General features: G+C 39.2%; 1 protein-coding gene across 1 annotated transcript in view; it reads left to right on the forward strand.

Annotated features, from left to right (window-relative positions):
• Positions 1-15,096, forward strand: part of TPO (thyroid peroxidase) — a 202,578-nt gene that overhangs the window by 100,351 nt on the left and 87,131 nt on the right. Inside the window, exon 7 of the mRNA XM_006882918.1 lies at positions 5,900-6,415. Within this exon, the coding sequence (XP_006882980.1) occupies positions 5,900-6,415 (516 nt within the window). The remainder of the gene's footprint in view (positions 1-5,899; positions 6,416-15,096) is intronic.

A 15,096-nucleotide genomic window follows, 5' to 3' on the forward strand; every position in this document is an offset into this window, starting at 1 on the left:
GTGTCTGATACAGGCTATGGTCTTTGCAATTACTTGTTATGCATCAGAAAGTTGGACAATGACTAAAGAGGATAGAAGGAGAATGATGCCTTTGAGCTGTGGTGCTGGAGAAGTGTATTGAATATACCATGGACTGCCAAGAAAACAAACAGATTCATCCTGGGGAGGGTTAAACCAGGCTGTTCCTTGGATGCAAGGATTCTGGGGCTTTGTCTGACATACTTTGGACATGTTCTAAGGAGGGAGAGGTCCTTGGAGAGTGACATCATGCTTGGGAGGTTGGAGGGACGGCACAGGAGGGGAAGACCCTCTATGAGGTGGATTGATACAGTGACTAGGGTAATCAGGATGGGTGTGTCAGAGGCAGTGCGATTGGCACAGGATAGAGCAGGGTTTAGGGCTGTTGTACATAGGGTGGCTATGAGTCACAAGCAACTCGACAGCACATAACAACAACAACAACAACCCAGAAGTTGGGCTTTTTAATTAACAGTCCTCATGTAAAACACCAGCATCAAAGATTCATTAGAGATTGCCATGTGACCTTAATGTCTGTATCTAGGATGCTGCTTCAGCATGGTAGCCATGAGACTTAGCTAGAACACCTTAACAACTTCCAGGAGTACATATTGCAACATCCGTGTAGGCTGCACCTGGATCTAGTAACATGATATCCCTTTTTCTTGATTTGCTATTAAAAGTACAACACTAATTTGTCAGTTTGTTATATTGGAGAGATTCATTGTTGTAATTAGTACAGCATGTGTCTGCCAGTCTGCTGTACTGAGGTAGCTTACGGCTTTTGATTATTACTATTTTTAAAAAATCAAAACAATTTTAAGACTATACGTGTTCTTTTGGGGAAAGAAATATTTTGCTGTTATGTTTTGGGTTTCCTAATCTCCTCTCATGTAAGCCTCTGAAAACCCACTGGAGGATCAGTGATGAGTTGTTTCTGACTCAATAGTATATAGTAGAAGTCAGAAATTTCTTTCATTTTCTTTTAAACTGTGTTTGAATTGTTGTTGCTATGTGTCATTGAATTGCCTGTGGCTCATAGTGACCCTACGTACAATAGGTGTTCTGAACCCTATCCTATCCTGAGTCAGTTTCACTGACTTTGACATACATTACCCCATTGCCCCAGTTACCACGTCAATCCAACACATTCTGTGCTGTACCTCCAACCTTCTAAGCATGATGTCCTTCTCCAAGGACTGGTCTCTCCTGGCTATGTTCAAAATCCTAACCTCCAATGAGAAACTTGGTTTCATACTGTCAAAGATAGACCTATTTGTTTTCCTAGTGGTATGTTCAATACTTTTCTCCAGCACCATGACTCAAAGGCATAAATTCTTCTGTCATCCTTAGTCCAGCTCTCTGATACATAGCAAGTAATTGGGAAGACATAGCCTGGATTAGGCATACTTTAGTCTCTAGATTAACATCATTACTCTTTAGCACTTTGGAGAGGTCCTTGCTAGCAAACTTCCCCAATGCAATTCATCTTTTTAAAAAATAAATAAATATTTTATTTCTAATTTGAAAAAAAAAGGGTTCAGATCTGTTCATAGAGTCACTTTGAATTGTACTTAACTGGATAGGAGGCATCCAACTACAATTGCTAAGGATGTTTAGCATTTCTTCATATATTTGTTGTCCATTTGTGTATCTTCTTCTCCCCCTTTTTTTAAATTAATTTTAATGAAAGTTACAGAGACTTTGGATTTCCATTCATTCATTCATTGTTGCACTTTTCTCCCTGCCTATCCCTCCTCCCCTCAGTTTGCTCTTCTCTTTGAAAAGTAAAAGAGGGGGAGCTCTGATTGTCTAGTGGCAAGGAGCTGCATGGTTCGAATCCACCAGATGCTCTGCCAGGGAAGGAGGGACAGTCTCCTCCTGTACCAGTCAGATCGGATTTGACGGTACACTCACACAAAAATAATAAAATTTAAAAAAAGAAAAAAGTAAAAGAAAAATTCTTTCATTGTTATAAAATCCCTCCCCAGAGACAAGCCATTTCAAATTGTTCAATTTGGGGTTTTGTAAAAGAAAAACAAACAAAAACCTCACTGAACACTGTGGCACTCATATGCCAAATGTGATATTGGTTATCCATGTAATAATGGTTATCCACGGTGGACAGTGTTTGGTGGAGCTTCGATTAAAACAAGCTTGGAAGCAGGAGTGGCATACACTTCTGAAATAGCTTGCCTCCAGAAACTCTATGAACAATGCTCAGGCCTTTTGTTCAGAGGGTTGTTATGAGTCATCTATGACGCGATGTCATTTAACAACAATAACAATGACAACATAGAGAGAGTTATGTTATCTTAGTGGACAGAAAGTTATGCTACCAAGCCCAAGGTGGGTGATTTTAATCTGTGGCCCTCAGGCTTGGTTCAAATGGTTTTTTTTTTCAAACATTCTTCTAGGTGGTATAGCACTGGTCTGTCTATTTGCTGTACAGAGGTAACTCATGGTTGCTGTGATGCTAAATATTGTGACACTGATGTGTCAAATGTGATAATGGTTACCCTTAGTGGACAATGTTTGGTGGAGCTTCCCTATTAAAACAAGCTTGGAAGCAGAAATGGTATCCACTTCCAAAATAGCTTGTCTCTAGAAACTCTGTGAACTTAAAGAAACAATGATAGTTATACCACAGGGTTCAGGTCTTTCGTTCATAGGGTCACTATGAATGTCTACGACTCGATGGCACTTAACAATAATCATAGATTAGAGTTCTGAACTGTGTCTCTATTTTTTTTATTACCTTTTTAGTTTTTGGTTTTCATTAGTTCCTTGATATATGTGAGTTTTGTATATCGTGTGACGTATATATTTTGTTGCAACTTCCTGATATCCAGTTCTGTCTTAAAGCACCAAATCTCCTTCTTTTATATGTATCTCTCCAAGATTTTTCTGCTATATATTAAGAATTTATCCTAAATTATGACTTCCATGACTATCTTCATTGGAGTATTATCTCTTACATATTTTTACAAATAATAAGATTACAAATTAAAATCAAAACAAAATCCCTTAGATTTTATAAACTGGGCCAGTATATGTTGTTGTGGACCATAGACTCATGATTGACCCTCCAGTGGGTTTTCAGAGGCATTTTAATCACATGGGAGAAGATTGCCAGCCTTTCTCCTGCAGAGCAGGTTAGTGGATTGGAGGCACATCCCTTTCTGATGACAACACAGCTCCTTAATATGATGTTACCAGAAGGATAAGTAGGCTACCAGAGGCATAAAAATAAAGGAAAACTTGCATCATCAAGTCAACTCTGAGTTCCAGTGACCCTAAATAACAGAGTAGAACTGCTTTTTTACAGAAGCAGACAGCTGTATCTTTCTGGTGCGTCTGAATGAACAGTCTTTCAATTAGATGTCTAGCATTGAAGCTCCTCATAAATGGTGTGTAAATAATAGCATTTATCGAGATATTCTGACTCAAAATTGAAAGAGCTTCAACCTCTATTTTGCTTTAACAAAATTATTGATTGTTCTCCATTGTAATTCACATTTAGTCCCTGTCTCTGAATCATTTGTAATACTGAAAATCCCCAACCTGCTCCTTAACACACCTGGATATTGCACTCGTCGGCTTCTGCATATTCTGTTATGCCAAGTGATTATAGTGCATTTGCCCTTGTTTTGGTATTCATGGTTCTCTGACATATGCTTCCACTCTCCTGTTCCAGCTGCACATTCTACTTCCCATAGCCTGCACTGTACTCCACGCAGGTCCCACTCTTTCTTGTCTTATATTATCCCGTGTCTTTGTTTGCATTGAGTTTTTTATTCAGAATTCAAAATACAAAACAGATGAAAAACAATATTTGAAACAATCTAGTGGGAATTTGGAATTTTTAAATGAGGAAGACAATTTTACTTTGCAAGAAACTCATAGTTTAAAGAAAGAAAGTTAATAATCATAATATTAAAATAAATATTTTATTGCAAAAGCGTTGTAAAGAATTGTATAGAAAGAAGTATTGGTCCATGAATGAAGCAAGTTAATTCTAGAATGAATAGAAAGAAATATTCAAACATACTTTAAAATCCATCTCAAATCCTACTTTCAGTATTCTATCCAATCAATGATTGATATCTGACGTAATCTCCTGTCAGCACCTACAAGTTATTAACAGTTATGATCATTTTAATACTTAGTGAAGTTCAGTGGCATGGCCCAATGCAGATAGCCTGCTACTAGAAAATCTTTAAGAGGTTAGTCCATGGTTCCATGCACTTTCTTATTCCCCATACCAATATACTCACACTCAATAACACAACCTTGTGTTTTTGGGGGTATGAAATAGTTCTAGTGGGATAGTTAATAGGGTAGTTTTATGCTAACCTGAAGGCCTCACATCTTTGATGGTTTTAATCCACCAGGAGCTCTCTGAGAAAGAAATGAGCAATGTATATCCTGCTGTGCAAGTTAAACAAAGTTGCTGGTCAGCTATGAGTCTGCTCCATGGAAACAACTGACTTGACTTTGCTTTTTATAGTAATAGTCTTTATTTTAGAGTTTGCCCCTTACAATCTTGTGAGTTTGGATAAGACATTTAAGCCATCTAAATTTTAGATTCAGTTGACAATAAAAACAAGAGATGATGATAATGCCTGTTTCCTAGTGTCAATGTGAAGATTGCTTACCCCATGAAGATCTGATCTTGGGTGCATTTATAATAGAGAAGAGCTGTTAACAGGCAAGTTATCTTCATATTTTATAGCTTTCCTGGTCTATTACATAGTGATTTGCACTGCAAACCAGAAAGCTGTGTTTTTCTGGTAGTTTGAATCAACCAGCAGGTCCTTAGAAGAAAAGCAGCCAAGCTCTCCTGATAAGATTCACAGCCTCAGAAAACCACTGGTTCTTGAGTCAAATTAACTAGATGACAGTGAGTCACCCTAACTTATAAACAAAAAGCTTCGATGGCCTAATTTGTTATATGTTAAGCTGAAAGGTCATCACTGGCTCTTAGTATACTCTGTATCTCACTTAATTTTTTGTAAGAAACCCATCTAAAATACCTGCCATAAAATATCAATTTTTTTTATTTTTTAGATAGTCATGTTACAGGTGAGGAAACTAAGATTAATTAACCAGATCTTCAAATCTACTCTAGTGGTTTTCTTTGCTCGTTATTTCCTAAAGGAAGCATGTGTTACTGGTTCCTAGTAAATGTATTTTTTTTAAAAAAAAAAGTAAGCTTAGGGGAGCTATGGTGGCCTACTTTTAAAAATCTGCCAATAATCCTGAAGGCATGAGTTTTAATTCCACCAGTTCCTCCATGGATGGAATCTCCTCCCATGCTATTATCTGCCTCTGAAAGCTTCTGAAATCAGCCATGAGTCTGTTCAGACGTCATGGTACACAACAAGAGGATTGTAAAAGAATCAGAAAATAAGGTAATTAAGGATTCCAAAAGCGATAAGGCAAATTCAAGGAAGTAAAATATTTGGTAAGTCCAAGAAGACTTTGGATGAGATGAATTGACACAGTGTCTGGGGTAAAAAGGGCAGGTGTGTTGGAGACAGTAAGACTGGATCAGGATAGGACAGGATTCAAAGCTATTGTGCATAGGGACTCTATGAGTCATAGGTAACTTGATAGCACATAACAACAAAAAGAAGTTCAAGAAAACAACAAGGAAATCAGAGTTTGCAGATTCTGGTTCATAAGATGGAGACTTTAACCTGCTAGGTTCTGTCTGCCTGTCCCAGGGACCTGGAAAGACAAGGTTAGAGTGACTGATCTTTAACAGAAAATGTCAAAAACAGAAAATGCTAGACCATCCCCCACCTTTAGATTTTACTGTATTTCAGGAAGGAGGCCAAGAACACTATGTAAACTTGATGTGTTCTTTACCCTGCAGCTTCCGTTCAATGACTCCCAGAAGGCAAGCCTCCAGTGTTTGCCTTTTTATCGTTCTGCTGCTGCCTGTGGCACTGGGTCCCAAGGTGCTTTCTTTGGAAACCTGTCAGAGTCAAACCCAAGGCAACAGATGAATGGCCTGACCTCCTTCCTCGACGCGTCCACGGTATACGGTAGCACTCCTGCCTTGGAGAAGAAGCTAAGGAACTTAACCAGCCAGGAAGGGCTGCTCCTGGTCAACAGGCGCTACTGGGACGAAGGCCGCGCCTATCTGCCCTCCGCACCTCTGCGGGCCTCGCCTTGCGCACAGGAGCCTGGCACTCACGACAATGACCGGGTCGAGTGCTTTCTGGCAGGTGACAACCGCGCAAGCGAAGTCCTTTCCCTCACCGTCCTGCACACGCTGTGGTTGAGGGAGCACAATCGTCTGGCCATCTCCCTTAAGGGTCTCAACCCGCATTGGAGCCCAGACACCATCTACCAGGAGGCGCGCAAAATCGTGGGAGCCCTGCATCAGGTGCGTACAAGAGTGAGTGCTCTGCATTGAAGGCTGGTTGCTGGGGGATCTGGATTGTGGATTACCTTTGAGTTTCATGGCTGAACAGGTATCTTGCCAATGATACTAAGAGCAACAAAACTAGGTTCACATCTCATTTATTACTCACAATAGCCCTTTGAGTGGGTAAATACCAAGAGTTTTCGTTATTACTTATATCTTAAAAATATAGTTACCAATTTGATTGCCTTACAAAGCTATCATGAAGAACAAATTTCTTTTCAATCAATAGTTCCCATTTTGTTATGTGTCCATTATATTTTAGGTGTTAGGTTGTGTTGCTTCTGCCGTAAGGTTATTATCGGCTTATATTGACCTGATAGCATTTTCCCGTAGAGTTTTTGTGTTGCTAATACAAAGGTACTTAGTTTGGATCCACCAGCTGATCCACAGGAGAAAGATGGGCAATCTCCTTTCATGTGATTTCCTGGCTATGAAACCTCACTAAAGGGTCAGCTTTGAGCCAGTTCCAACTTGATATATACACCTATCCATTATAACAGCAGACCATTGTCTTTCAGCACCAACTCTTCTGTTACCCTTTAAGCCTTTGCACCCCCATGGCTCTGAAGCAGGCACTTTTTAGTATTCCTATAATTTTCACAATGGTTGATAAAATGTAAGAAGAGAAGGAATTGAGTTGAATGAAGTTGAACCATTTTGAGCCAAACTGGGATGTGTGTGTGTATGATAGAGAGAGAGATGCTGGAGTCAGAAAAGTAAATAACTTCTACAAAAATGAAAGTGAGAATTAGAAGCAAACTTGTCTTGGCAGAAGTACAGCCAGAATGCTCTTTAGAAGCAAGAATGCTATCTATGTCTTCGACTCATTTCCAATGGAGAGGTTGGCAGGAGGGTCCGTCTCTGAAAAAGGACAGCAGCACTGGTAAAGTCGAGGGTCGAGAAAAAAGAGAAAGACTTCTCACAGGAGGAGCTGGCACAGTGGCTGCAACAATGAGCAGTAATTGTGAGAATTGTGTGGGATCTAGCAATCCTTCCTTCTGCTGTTAGAGCTGATTCAACAGCACCAAGGTCTCAGTTTAACGCTGAGGTTTAATGAACATTAGCAAGTCAATGTATTACATAGTTAGAACCTTGGTTGGTATCTGTAAATAAACAAAAACTCAAAGTCATTGTCAACATGTAGGAACCAACACAGGGTTTCCACTGAATTTCCAAGGCTGTAAATAACACAAGGGATTTCTAATCGTTCTCCTGTGGTGCAGCTAAATATATAGAGAATGAAGGGAGAAAAGAACCCAAAAAGAATGAACCCCAAAGACTCTTGTCCCTTCTTTACTCTTGTTGTTGTTGTTAGGTACCATAGAGTCAGAACTAAGCTAGAGCTGATCCTCCAGTGGGTTTCCAGAGGCAGATAATTGCACAGGAGGAGATTTCTCATCCTCTTCTCAGGAGCAGCTGATGGCCTCAAACCATGTGTCTCCAGTATTGCAGTGCAGCTTTATATAAGCTGTAGGACTTAAATTGGTAAGCATCTTTGTCTAGGGTGCTCAGTTATGTTTCAGATCAACAATAACTGAATACAGAAAGAAAAATATCATTTTTTGTATCTTATTTTATGTCTTCTCAATATATTCCCCTGACTAATATAGTAGTGTGAATTATTCATAGTTTATTCCTATACTAGGGCTTGTCCTTTGGAGATAGTTTAATTCTAGAGTTCTAAGAATCCCCTCTGATCTAGAAATAATGGCATTTGCCTGTCTGTACTTCTCAATAAGTAAAATAACAATACTAACAATATAACCAGTAGCAAAATTGTTCTCAGTATTTGTCATTTACCTTCATCAATCTATTTTTTTGTTGTTAACATTCTTTTCTTCCTGGTTTTCCATTTCACTTTCAAATATCCCTTTGTGCTTTTTAGTCAATAACTCCTCTCTGGTGCATTTTTACAAATTCCTTTGAAGCTTTAAAATAATAAGTTACATTTAACATGTCAATAGAACCACTACTGAGACTCTGAACTGTATTTGAAAGATCTATAGTAACCTGGGAAGACTGTCATTTTTCTTTCCATGGTTTTATTGACCTATAGTTTGTTAACTTTATGAGCTGAATCTCTGTATTCCTTGAAACTATTAGATAATTAAAAGAAATCTGAACAAAATGTTACTTTCATATATATGTTCTTCTTGTCAGAACTGACCCATAGCTGATGCTTCAGCAGGTTTTCAGACGCAGTGATTCACGCTACAGAAGATTACTCATTCTTCTCCCACAGAGCACTTGTTAGATTCGAACTCCATGTCTGTGACTACAGCACAACTTCCTATCACTAGGCCATAAGATATATATCGAGAGAGAGAGAGATACATACACGCATACATATATACATATGTATATATACACATACATACACACATATGTATGTGTATAGTGAGAGAAGGTTAGGCCATCTTCTCCCTTTCAATTAACAGCATCTGAAAACCTGCTAGAAGGTCAGCTATGAATCAGTTCCAACACAATGATATACAACAAATATAATATATATTTATTTATATATATATAATTGCCTAGTGGCAAAAAGCTGTGCTGTAATCACAAAAGCACACAGTTTGAATCCACCACCTGCTCTGTGGCAATGTCCTCCCGTGAAATTAACTGTCTCTGAAAACCTGCTGGAGGGTCAACTATGAGTCAGTTCGGACTTAACAGTACACAATGACGACAAAGAGGTGAAATAAAAACTTATTCCCTCTCCTCCCCAACAAAATTCAGCCAAGAGGCTAGGCTAATACACAGGAGACTAGATCTTTCAGTTCCCGGTAGTCTCTATAAACAGAAAAAGCTGGAAGTCCAATTTAAGGATATATGTATTTCTTCATCATCTACCTATACCCATTTGCACTCAAAATTTAACAAGATGCAACTCCAACCACTCCTGGGCCATGAAAACATCTGTCAGTTCTCTTGTGAGTATTTGCTCTTTCAGTTTCTTATAAAATTTAATGAAGTTCCATCTCTTAGTCATAGGATAGTCTAACTTCAACTCAATTTGTGTGTGTGTTTGCCTTGGGCCTCCTACTGTGCTGACTCCCTACTGTGAGTGTGAAATGCAGGCATCATATTCTGTTCTTTATGCCTTATGATGACCTGCACATAGTGCTCAGTTAAATATGTTCTTGTAAATTTAAGATTCCTGCAGGGTTTCCTGTTCCACATACCCTGCATCCTACGATAAAATTATAGAAGTGCTCACTTCTGCAACAATCACAGTGCTGATCTATAGTTTGCTATAAAACAAGAATATAGATTCAGATGCTTATTTTGACAAGTCCATCTGTGTCCTATGTTCAGGAAGTAAATAAGGGGGAGAGGAATCACAACACAAGTTTGAGATATAGAGAAAAAATAAAAGTTATTTAAAAGGTTGAGCTTGTAATTCTGAGGGGTTGAAAGACTAAGGCATCTAAAGGAACTCGTTTGAATATTTCCATTCACCAACTAGCTCTTTTTCTCCTAAACTATCAGGTAACTGCTAGCAGGCAGCATTTCTTACCCAGAAGACTTAATTTTCCCAGGTCCCGATGGACTAGCAAACACTTTAATTAGAACTTCTGTGAAGGCATGACTTGACCTCCAGTATAACAGATTACTCCCTTCTTCCCCGTGGCATTGCAGTTTGAATGAGGCAGATAAACTCCCCAGAGAGGGTGCTTTGCATCCTAAGAGAAGGACCTCCTTGCTGAAGCTTAGACACTGATATTGGCAGCAGTTTACAAGTCTTTGCCAAATGATTGCTCTACTCCAAGAGAAAATGTTGGAAAATGTAGTGAGTTATTTTTTTCTTCTTCTTTCTTTACCTTTTGCTGAAAAGATTCAAGAACATCTGCCACTTTAAGTACTTCTGGTTTCCCATTCAGAAATCCTTTACTGCTAAAAACCCCTTCACTTAATGGCTTTAGGTGTTGGCGAACAAAAAAAAAATCTTTTTCCTTCCTCCTCCAGTGAATAGATATGGAATCTCCCATCTTCCCAGAAAAGGCCTAGGCCAGTGACTGATCCATCCACTTTGTCTTGAGGCAGCACAGCTCATGCTCTTGAGCTTTGTGCAGGATGGAAAAGAAAGGAAAAAAATAGACTTCAGACGATACCGTGTGCTCTGTTAGCTGCTTCTGCTCAACTCAGCTTCCATTACTCCCATTTTCTGAAAGTGGTCTTCAGTAAGCAGTTGTGAATCTTCATCTCTAAGGAGAAGAACATAGAACAGATTTTTTTAAAACTAATTCATTGGACATTTGAGTGTTTTAAAAAATTTTGTATTGATTTGCATACAAAATTTATATACTTAGACCACAATAGCAATATTGCGGAGAAAGTTAGAAATCATGATGTTTAAACCAAGTATTAGATGACCTGGTGGCACAATGACTCTGTGGGAGAAAGACCTACCCATTTGCTCCCCTAAAGATAACAACATAGAAAACCCAATGGGGTAGTATTACTCTGCCGCATGTGGTCATTGAACTGAATTACCATTTCATATTTATTAATTGAAATGATTGTATCTTCAGTTCTAACTGCCCTTACTCCTTTCTGCACTGCTGCAGTGCCATCGTAAACATTCTTTATTCCTCAGCCACCTTGCCAGTCATACATGCACACACATACACATACACATACACACACACATACACATACACCATACACATACACATACACATACACATATACATTTACATTATAAGCATGCAAGAGTTTCCTTTACTCCAGAGCGTCTTAGAAAATTTGTTTGTATATACTGTATTTGCTATAATACATAGAATTCTCCTTTTGTGTACTATTAGGAGAAACCAGGCTTTGGAAAAAAAATTATCAAACTAGGAAAATGAGAGGGTCAGTAGAAGAGAGGAAAACTGTCAACAAGATGGACTGACTACATGATGAGAAAAATGCACGTGATAAGTATTATAGAAATCATGAATATGGTTCAGGATAGGGCAAAGTTTCCATCAAGTTTTCATAGCATCTCTAAGAGTCATGGTCTCCAAGATGTTTGGACATAGAATCTTTTTTCCCAAGAAATCTACTTTAGAAACTTTATTCACCATCATATCTTATGGCACACACCTCAAGAATATTAGTCTAATGAAAAGAACTCAACTTTCTTCATGGATACTACCTATTCATACATTTAGAAACTGCTATATGTATTTCAGTTATTCAACAAAGCATACAAAGCCTCTCAGTAACTAGCCTACCTTCCTTTCAGTCAATGCTTTCCCATCCCAAGTAATACAACCCCAGTCAAATGGAACAATTTCCTTTCCCTGAGTTTACTGGGCTTTATCTTTCTACTGTGACTATATAGCTTCTTTTCCTTTTCCTTGGAAGATCTTGGTTTCTCCAAAGCTCAATTAAATATCATCTTCTCTGGAAATCGCCTCATACTTAAATTATAACTTAAAAAGAAGGAAGTTAAGAAAACTTCACAGTGCCTCACATTTATTCTATAATAAGTTTAAAAATGGAATGTAAGTTTCCATAAGCTTGTGGTGAAACAAACCCATCACAGGGAGTGGTTCAGAGTCCTCCAGCAATTTCATTTGACTGTTATTGTTATGTGTCACATCAAAACCAACTCACAGCTGGATCTCTAGTGGGTTTTCAGAGGCTATAAGTCACACAGGAAGGAATAGCTCTTCTTTCTCTCAGAGAGCAACTGGTGAAGTTGAACTATGTGCCTTTGGGTGGATAGAGCCATTCCGTCGTACCTCTAGGCCATCAGAGTTATTCTCCTGATAAGGGCCCATGGAGGATCAGGAGAAGAGAATCCTAGAGGAATCATTGCTAAGACATCAAAGTTCTGTGAAGCTCTAGTTCACATATTTCTTTGGTCTTAGTTGCATCAACTGTGGAAATAATTAGGGTTTTAGAGTCATTGGGACTGGGTGCCAGCTAATGGTCTAGCCTTACTGGTCATGTGGCTTTGAGTAAGTTGGTTTCCCTGCATGTTAATTACTACCTCATCAACAAGGTGAAATTAATATTAGCTAGGATGGCAGGTTTTTTTAACTTATAATTAAAAAAATAGGTGCAAATTACATGTTTTTTTTTTTTTTGCTATGTGCCATTGAGTCATTTGAGACTCATAGAGATCCTATGTACAACAGCCTTAAACCCTGCTCTTTCCTGTGCCAATTTTATTGTCTCTGACACACCTACTCCCATTATCCCAGGCACCGAATCAATCCATCTCATCAAGGGTCTTCCTTTCCTGCACTGTTCCTCCACCCTTCCAAGTCTGATGTCACTCTCTCCAAGGACTTTCCCAATGCAATTTATCTTTTAAATTCCTGGCTGCTACTACCAAGAATGGTGATTGTGGAGCCAAGCACACTGAAGTTGTTAACAAGTCAATCTCTTCACTCTCTATCATAATGTTACTAATCAGCCCACGGGTGAGAACTTTGTTTCCTTGATGTTGAGCCTCAATCCATATTGAAGGCTGCAGTCCTTGACCTTCTGAAGCAAGTACTTCAGATCCTCCTCAGTTTCAGCAAGCAAGGTTGTGGCATCTACTTGATATAGATTGTTGATAAGTTTTCCTCCAATCCTGATGCCACATTTCTCCTCAAAGAGCCCAGACTCCTAGATGATCTGTTCTTCATATAGACTGAAAAGGTATAGATACACTTTTACTAAGATGATGTTATTTTTATTTTTTTTTGTTAACAAAACAACATATGAGCAAGAGCCTATGATGATGAAGGAAGAAGTTCAAGCTGCTTTGAAAGAAATAGCAAAAAATAAGGTCCCAGGAATAGATGGTATACCAATTGACATATTTCAGCTAACAGATGCTGCCCTGAATGTGCTCACCAAGTTGTGCCAAGAAATCTGGAGAACAAACACTTGGCCAACTGACTGGAAGAGATCTATATTTGTTCCCATTCCAAAGAAAGGTGACCCAACAGTGTGTGGAAACTATAGAAAAATATCATTGATTTCACATGCAAGCAAGATTCTGCTGAAGATTATCCAAAAATTACTGTAACAGTACATCAGCAGAGAACTGCCAGAAGTCCAGACTGCGTTTAGAAGGGGTCGTGGTATTAGGGATATTGTGGCTGATGTTAGATGGATCTTAGCTGAAAGCAGGGAATACCAGAAGAATGTCTATCTGTGTTTCATTGATTATGTAAAGGCATTTGACTCTGTGGATCATAACAAACTGTGGCTGACTCTAAGAAGAATGGGAATCCCAGAACACTTGATCATGCTAATGTGAAGCTTACACTTGAACCAAGAGGCAGTTGTTAGAGCAGAGCATGGAAACACTGCAGGGTTCAAAATTGGAAAGGGCGTATGCCAGGGATGTGTCCTGTCTCCATACCTTTTCAACCTGTATGCAGAACAGATTATCTGGGAGGCTGGGCTCTATGAGGAGAAATGTGGCATCAGGATTGGTGGAAGATCCATAAACAATCTGCGTTATGCAGGTAACTCAACCCTGCTTGCTGAAACTGAGGAGGACCTGAAGCGCTTGCTGCTGAGGGTCAGGGACTGCAGCCTTCAGTATGGATTGAGGCTCAATGTCAAGAAGACAAAGATTCTCACCCCTGGACCAATTGGCAGCATCAGGATGGATGGGGAAGAGATCGAGATTGTTCACAGCTTTAATTTGCTTGGCTCCACAGTCAACACTCTTGGCACCAGCAGCCAGGAAATTAAAAGATGCATTTTCATGGGAATGTCTGCTGTTAGGGACCTCTCTAAAGTACTCAAGAGCAACTGTGTGTCTCTAGAGACAAAGGTGCATCTGGTACAGGCCATGGTTTTTGCAACCACTTGTTATGAGAGCTGGACAATGACCAAGGAGGATAGAAGGAGAATTGATTCTTTTGAGCTTTGGTGTTGGAGAAGAGTGCTGAAGGTGCCAGGGACTGCTAAGAGAACAAGCAGATTCGTCATGGAGAGGGTTAAACCGGGCTGCTCCTTGGAGGCAAGGATTCTGAGGCTTCCTCTGACACACTTTGGTCATGTTGTAAGGAGAGACTGGTCCTTGGAGAGGGACATCCTGCTTGGGAGGGTGGAGGGCAGGCGCAGGAGGGGAAGGCCCTCTGGGAGATGGATTGATTTGGTGACTGGGGCAATCAAGATGAGTGTGTGAGAGGCAATGAGATTGCCACAGGACAGAGCAGAGTTTAGAGCTGTACATAGGGTCGCTATGAGTCACAAGCGACTCGACGGCACATAACAAGAATGAGAATTATGCAAAGGAAGGAAATGGTGATGAAGAAAGAGTTATAGAAAGAATTCAGAAAGTAATGCCCACTTTTTACTCCATTACTTTGATAGCAAATACAAATTATACTTCCATTCATCTTATATACAAATGTAACATTCCTTTGAGGCTACCAAGTGTGGTGTTTTATGACTTCTTCTCTTTTTTCCACAATTAAATTCCCCCCTTATTCTTTTGGCCGTAGAAATCACACTCTCACAGGTGGGGTTTTTTCCCCAATTATTGTCAATGTAATATTTCTCTTGGCAAAAAAATTATCTAAGTAATATGTCATATCCTCACCTTCTCTCTGTTAAAAGCTTAAGGGAATATATAGATTAAATTTCAAATTACAACAAGTTCTAACCCTACAGAAATGGATAGTTTCTCT

The sequence above is a fragment of the Elephantulus edwardii genome, unplaced genomic scaffold (assembly GCF_000299155.1).
Source record: "Elephantulus edwardii isolate Elephantulus edwardi_28Jun2011 unplaced genomic scaffold, EleEdw1.0 scaffold00025, whole genome shotgun sequence".
Classification (NCBI taxonomy): Eukaryota; Metazoa; Chordata; class Mammalia; order Macroscelidea; family Macroscelididae; genus Elephantulus; species Elephantulus edwardii.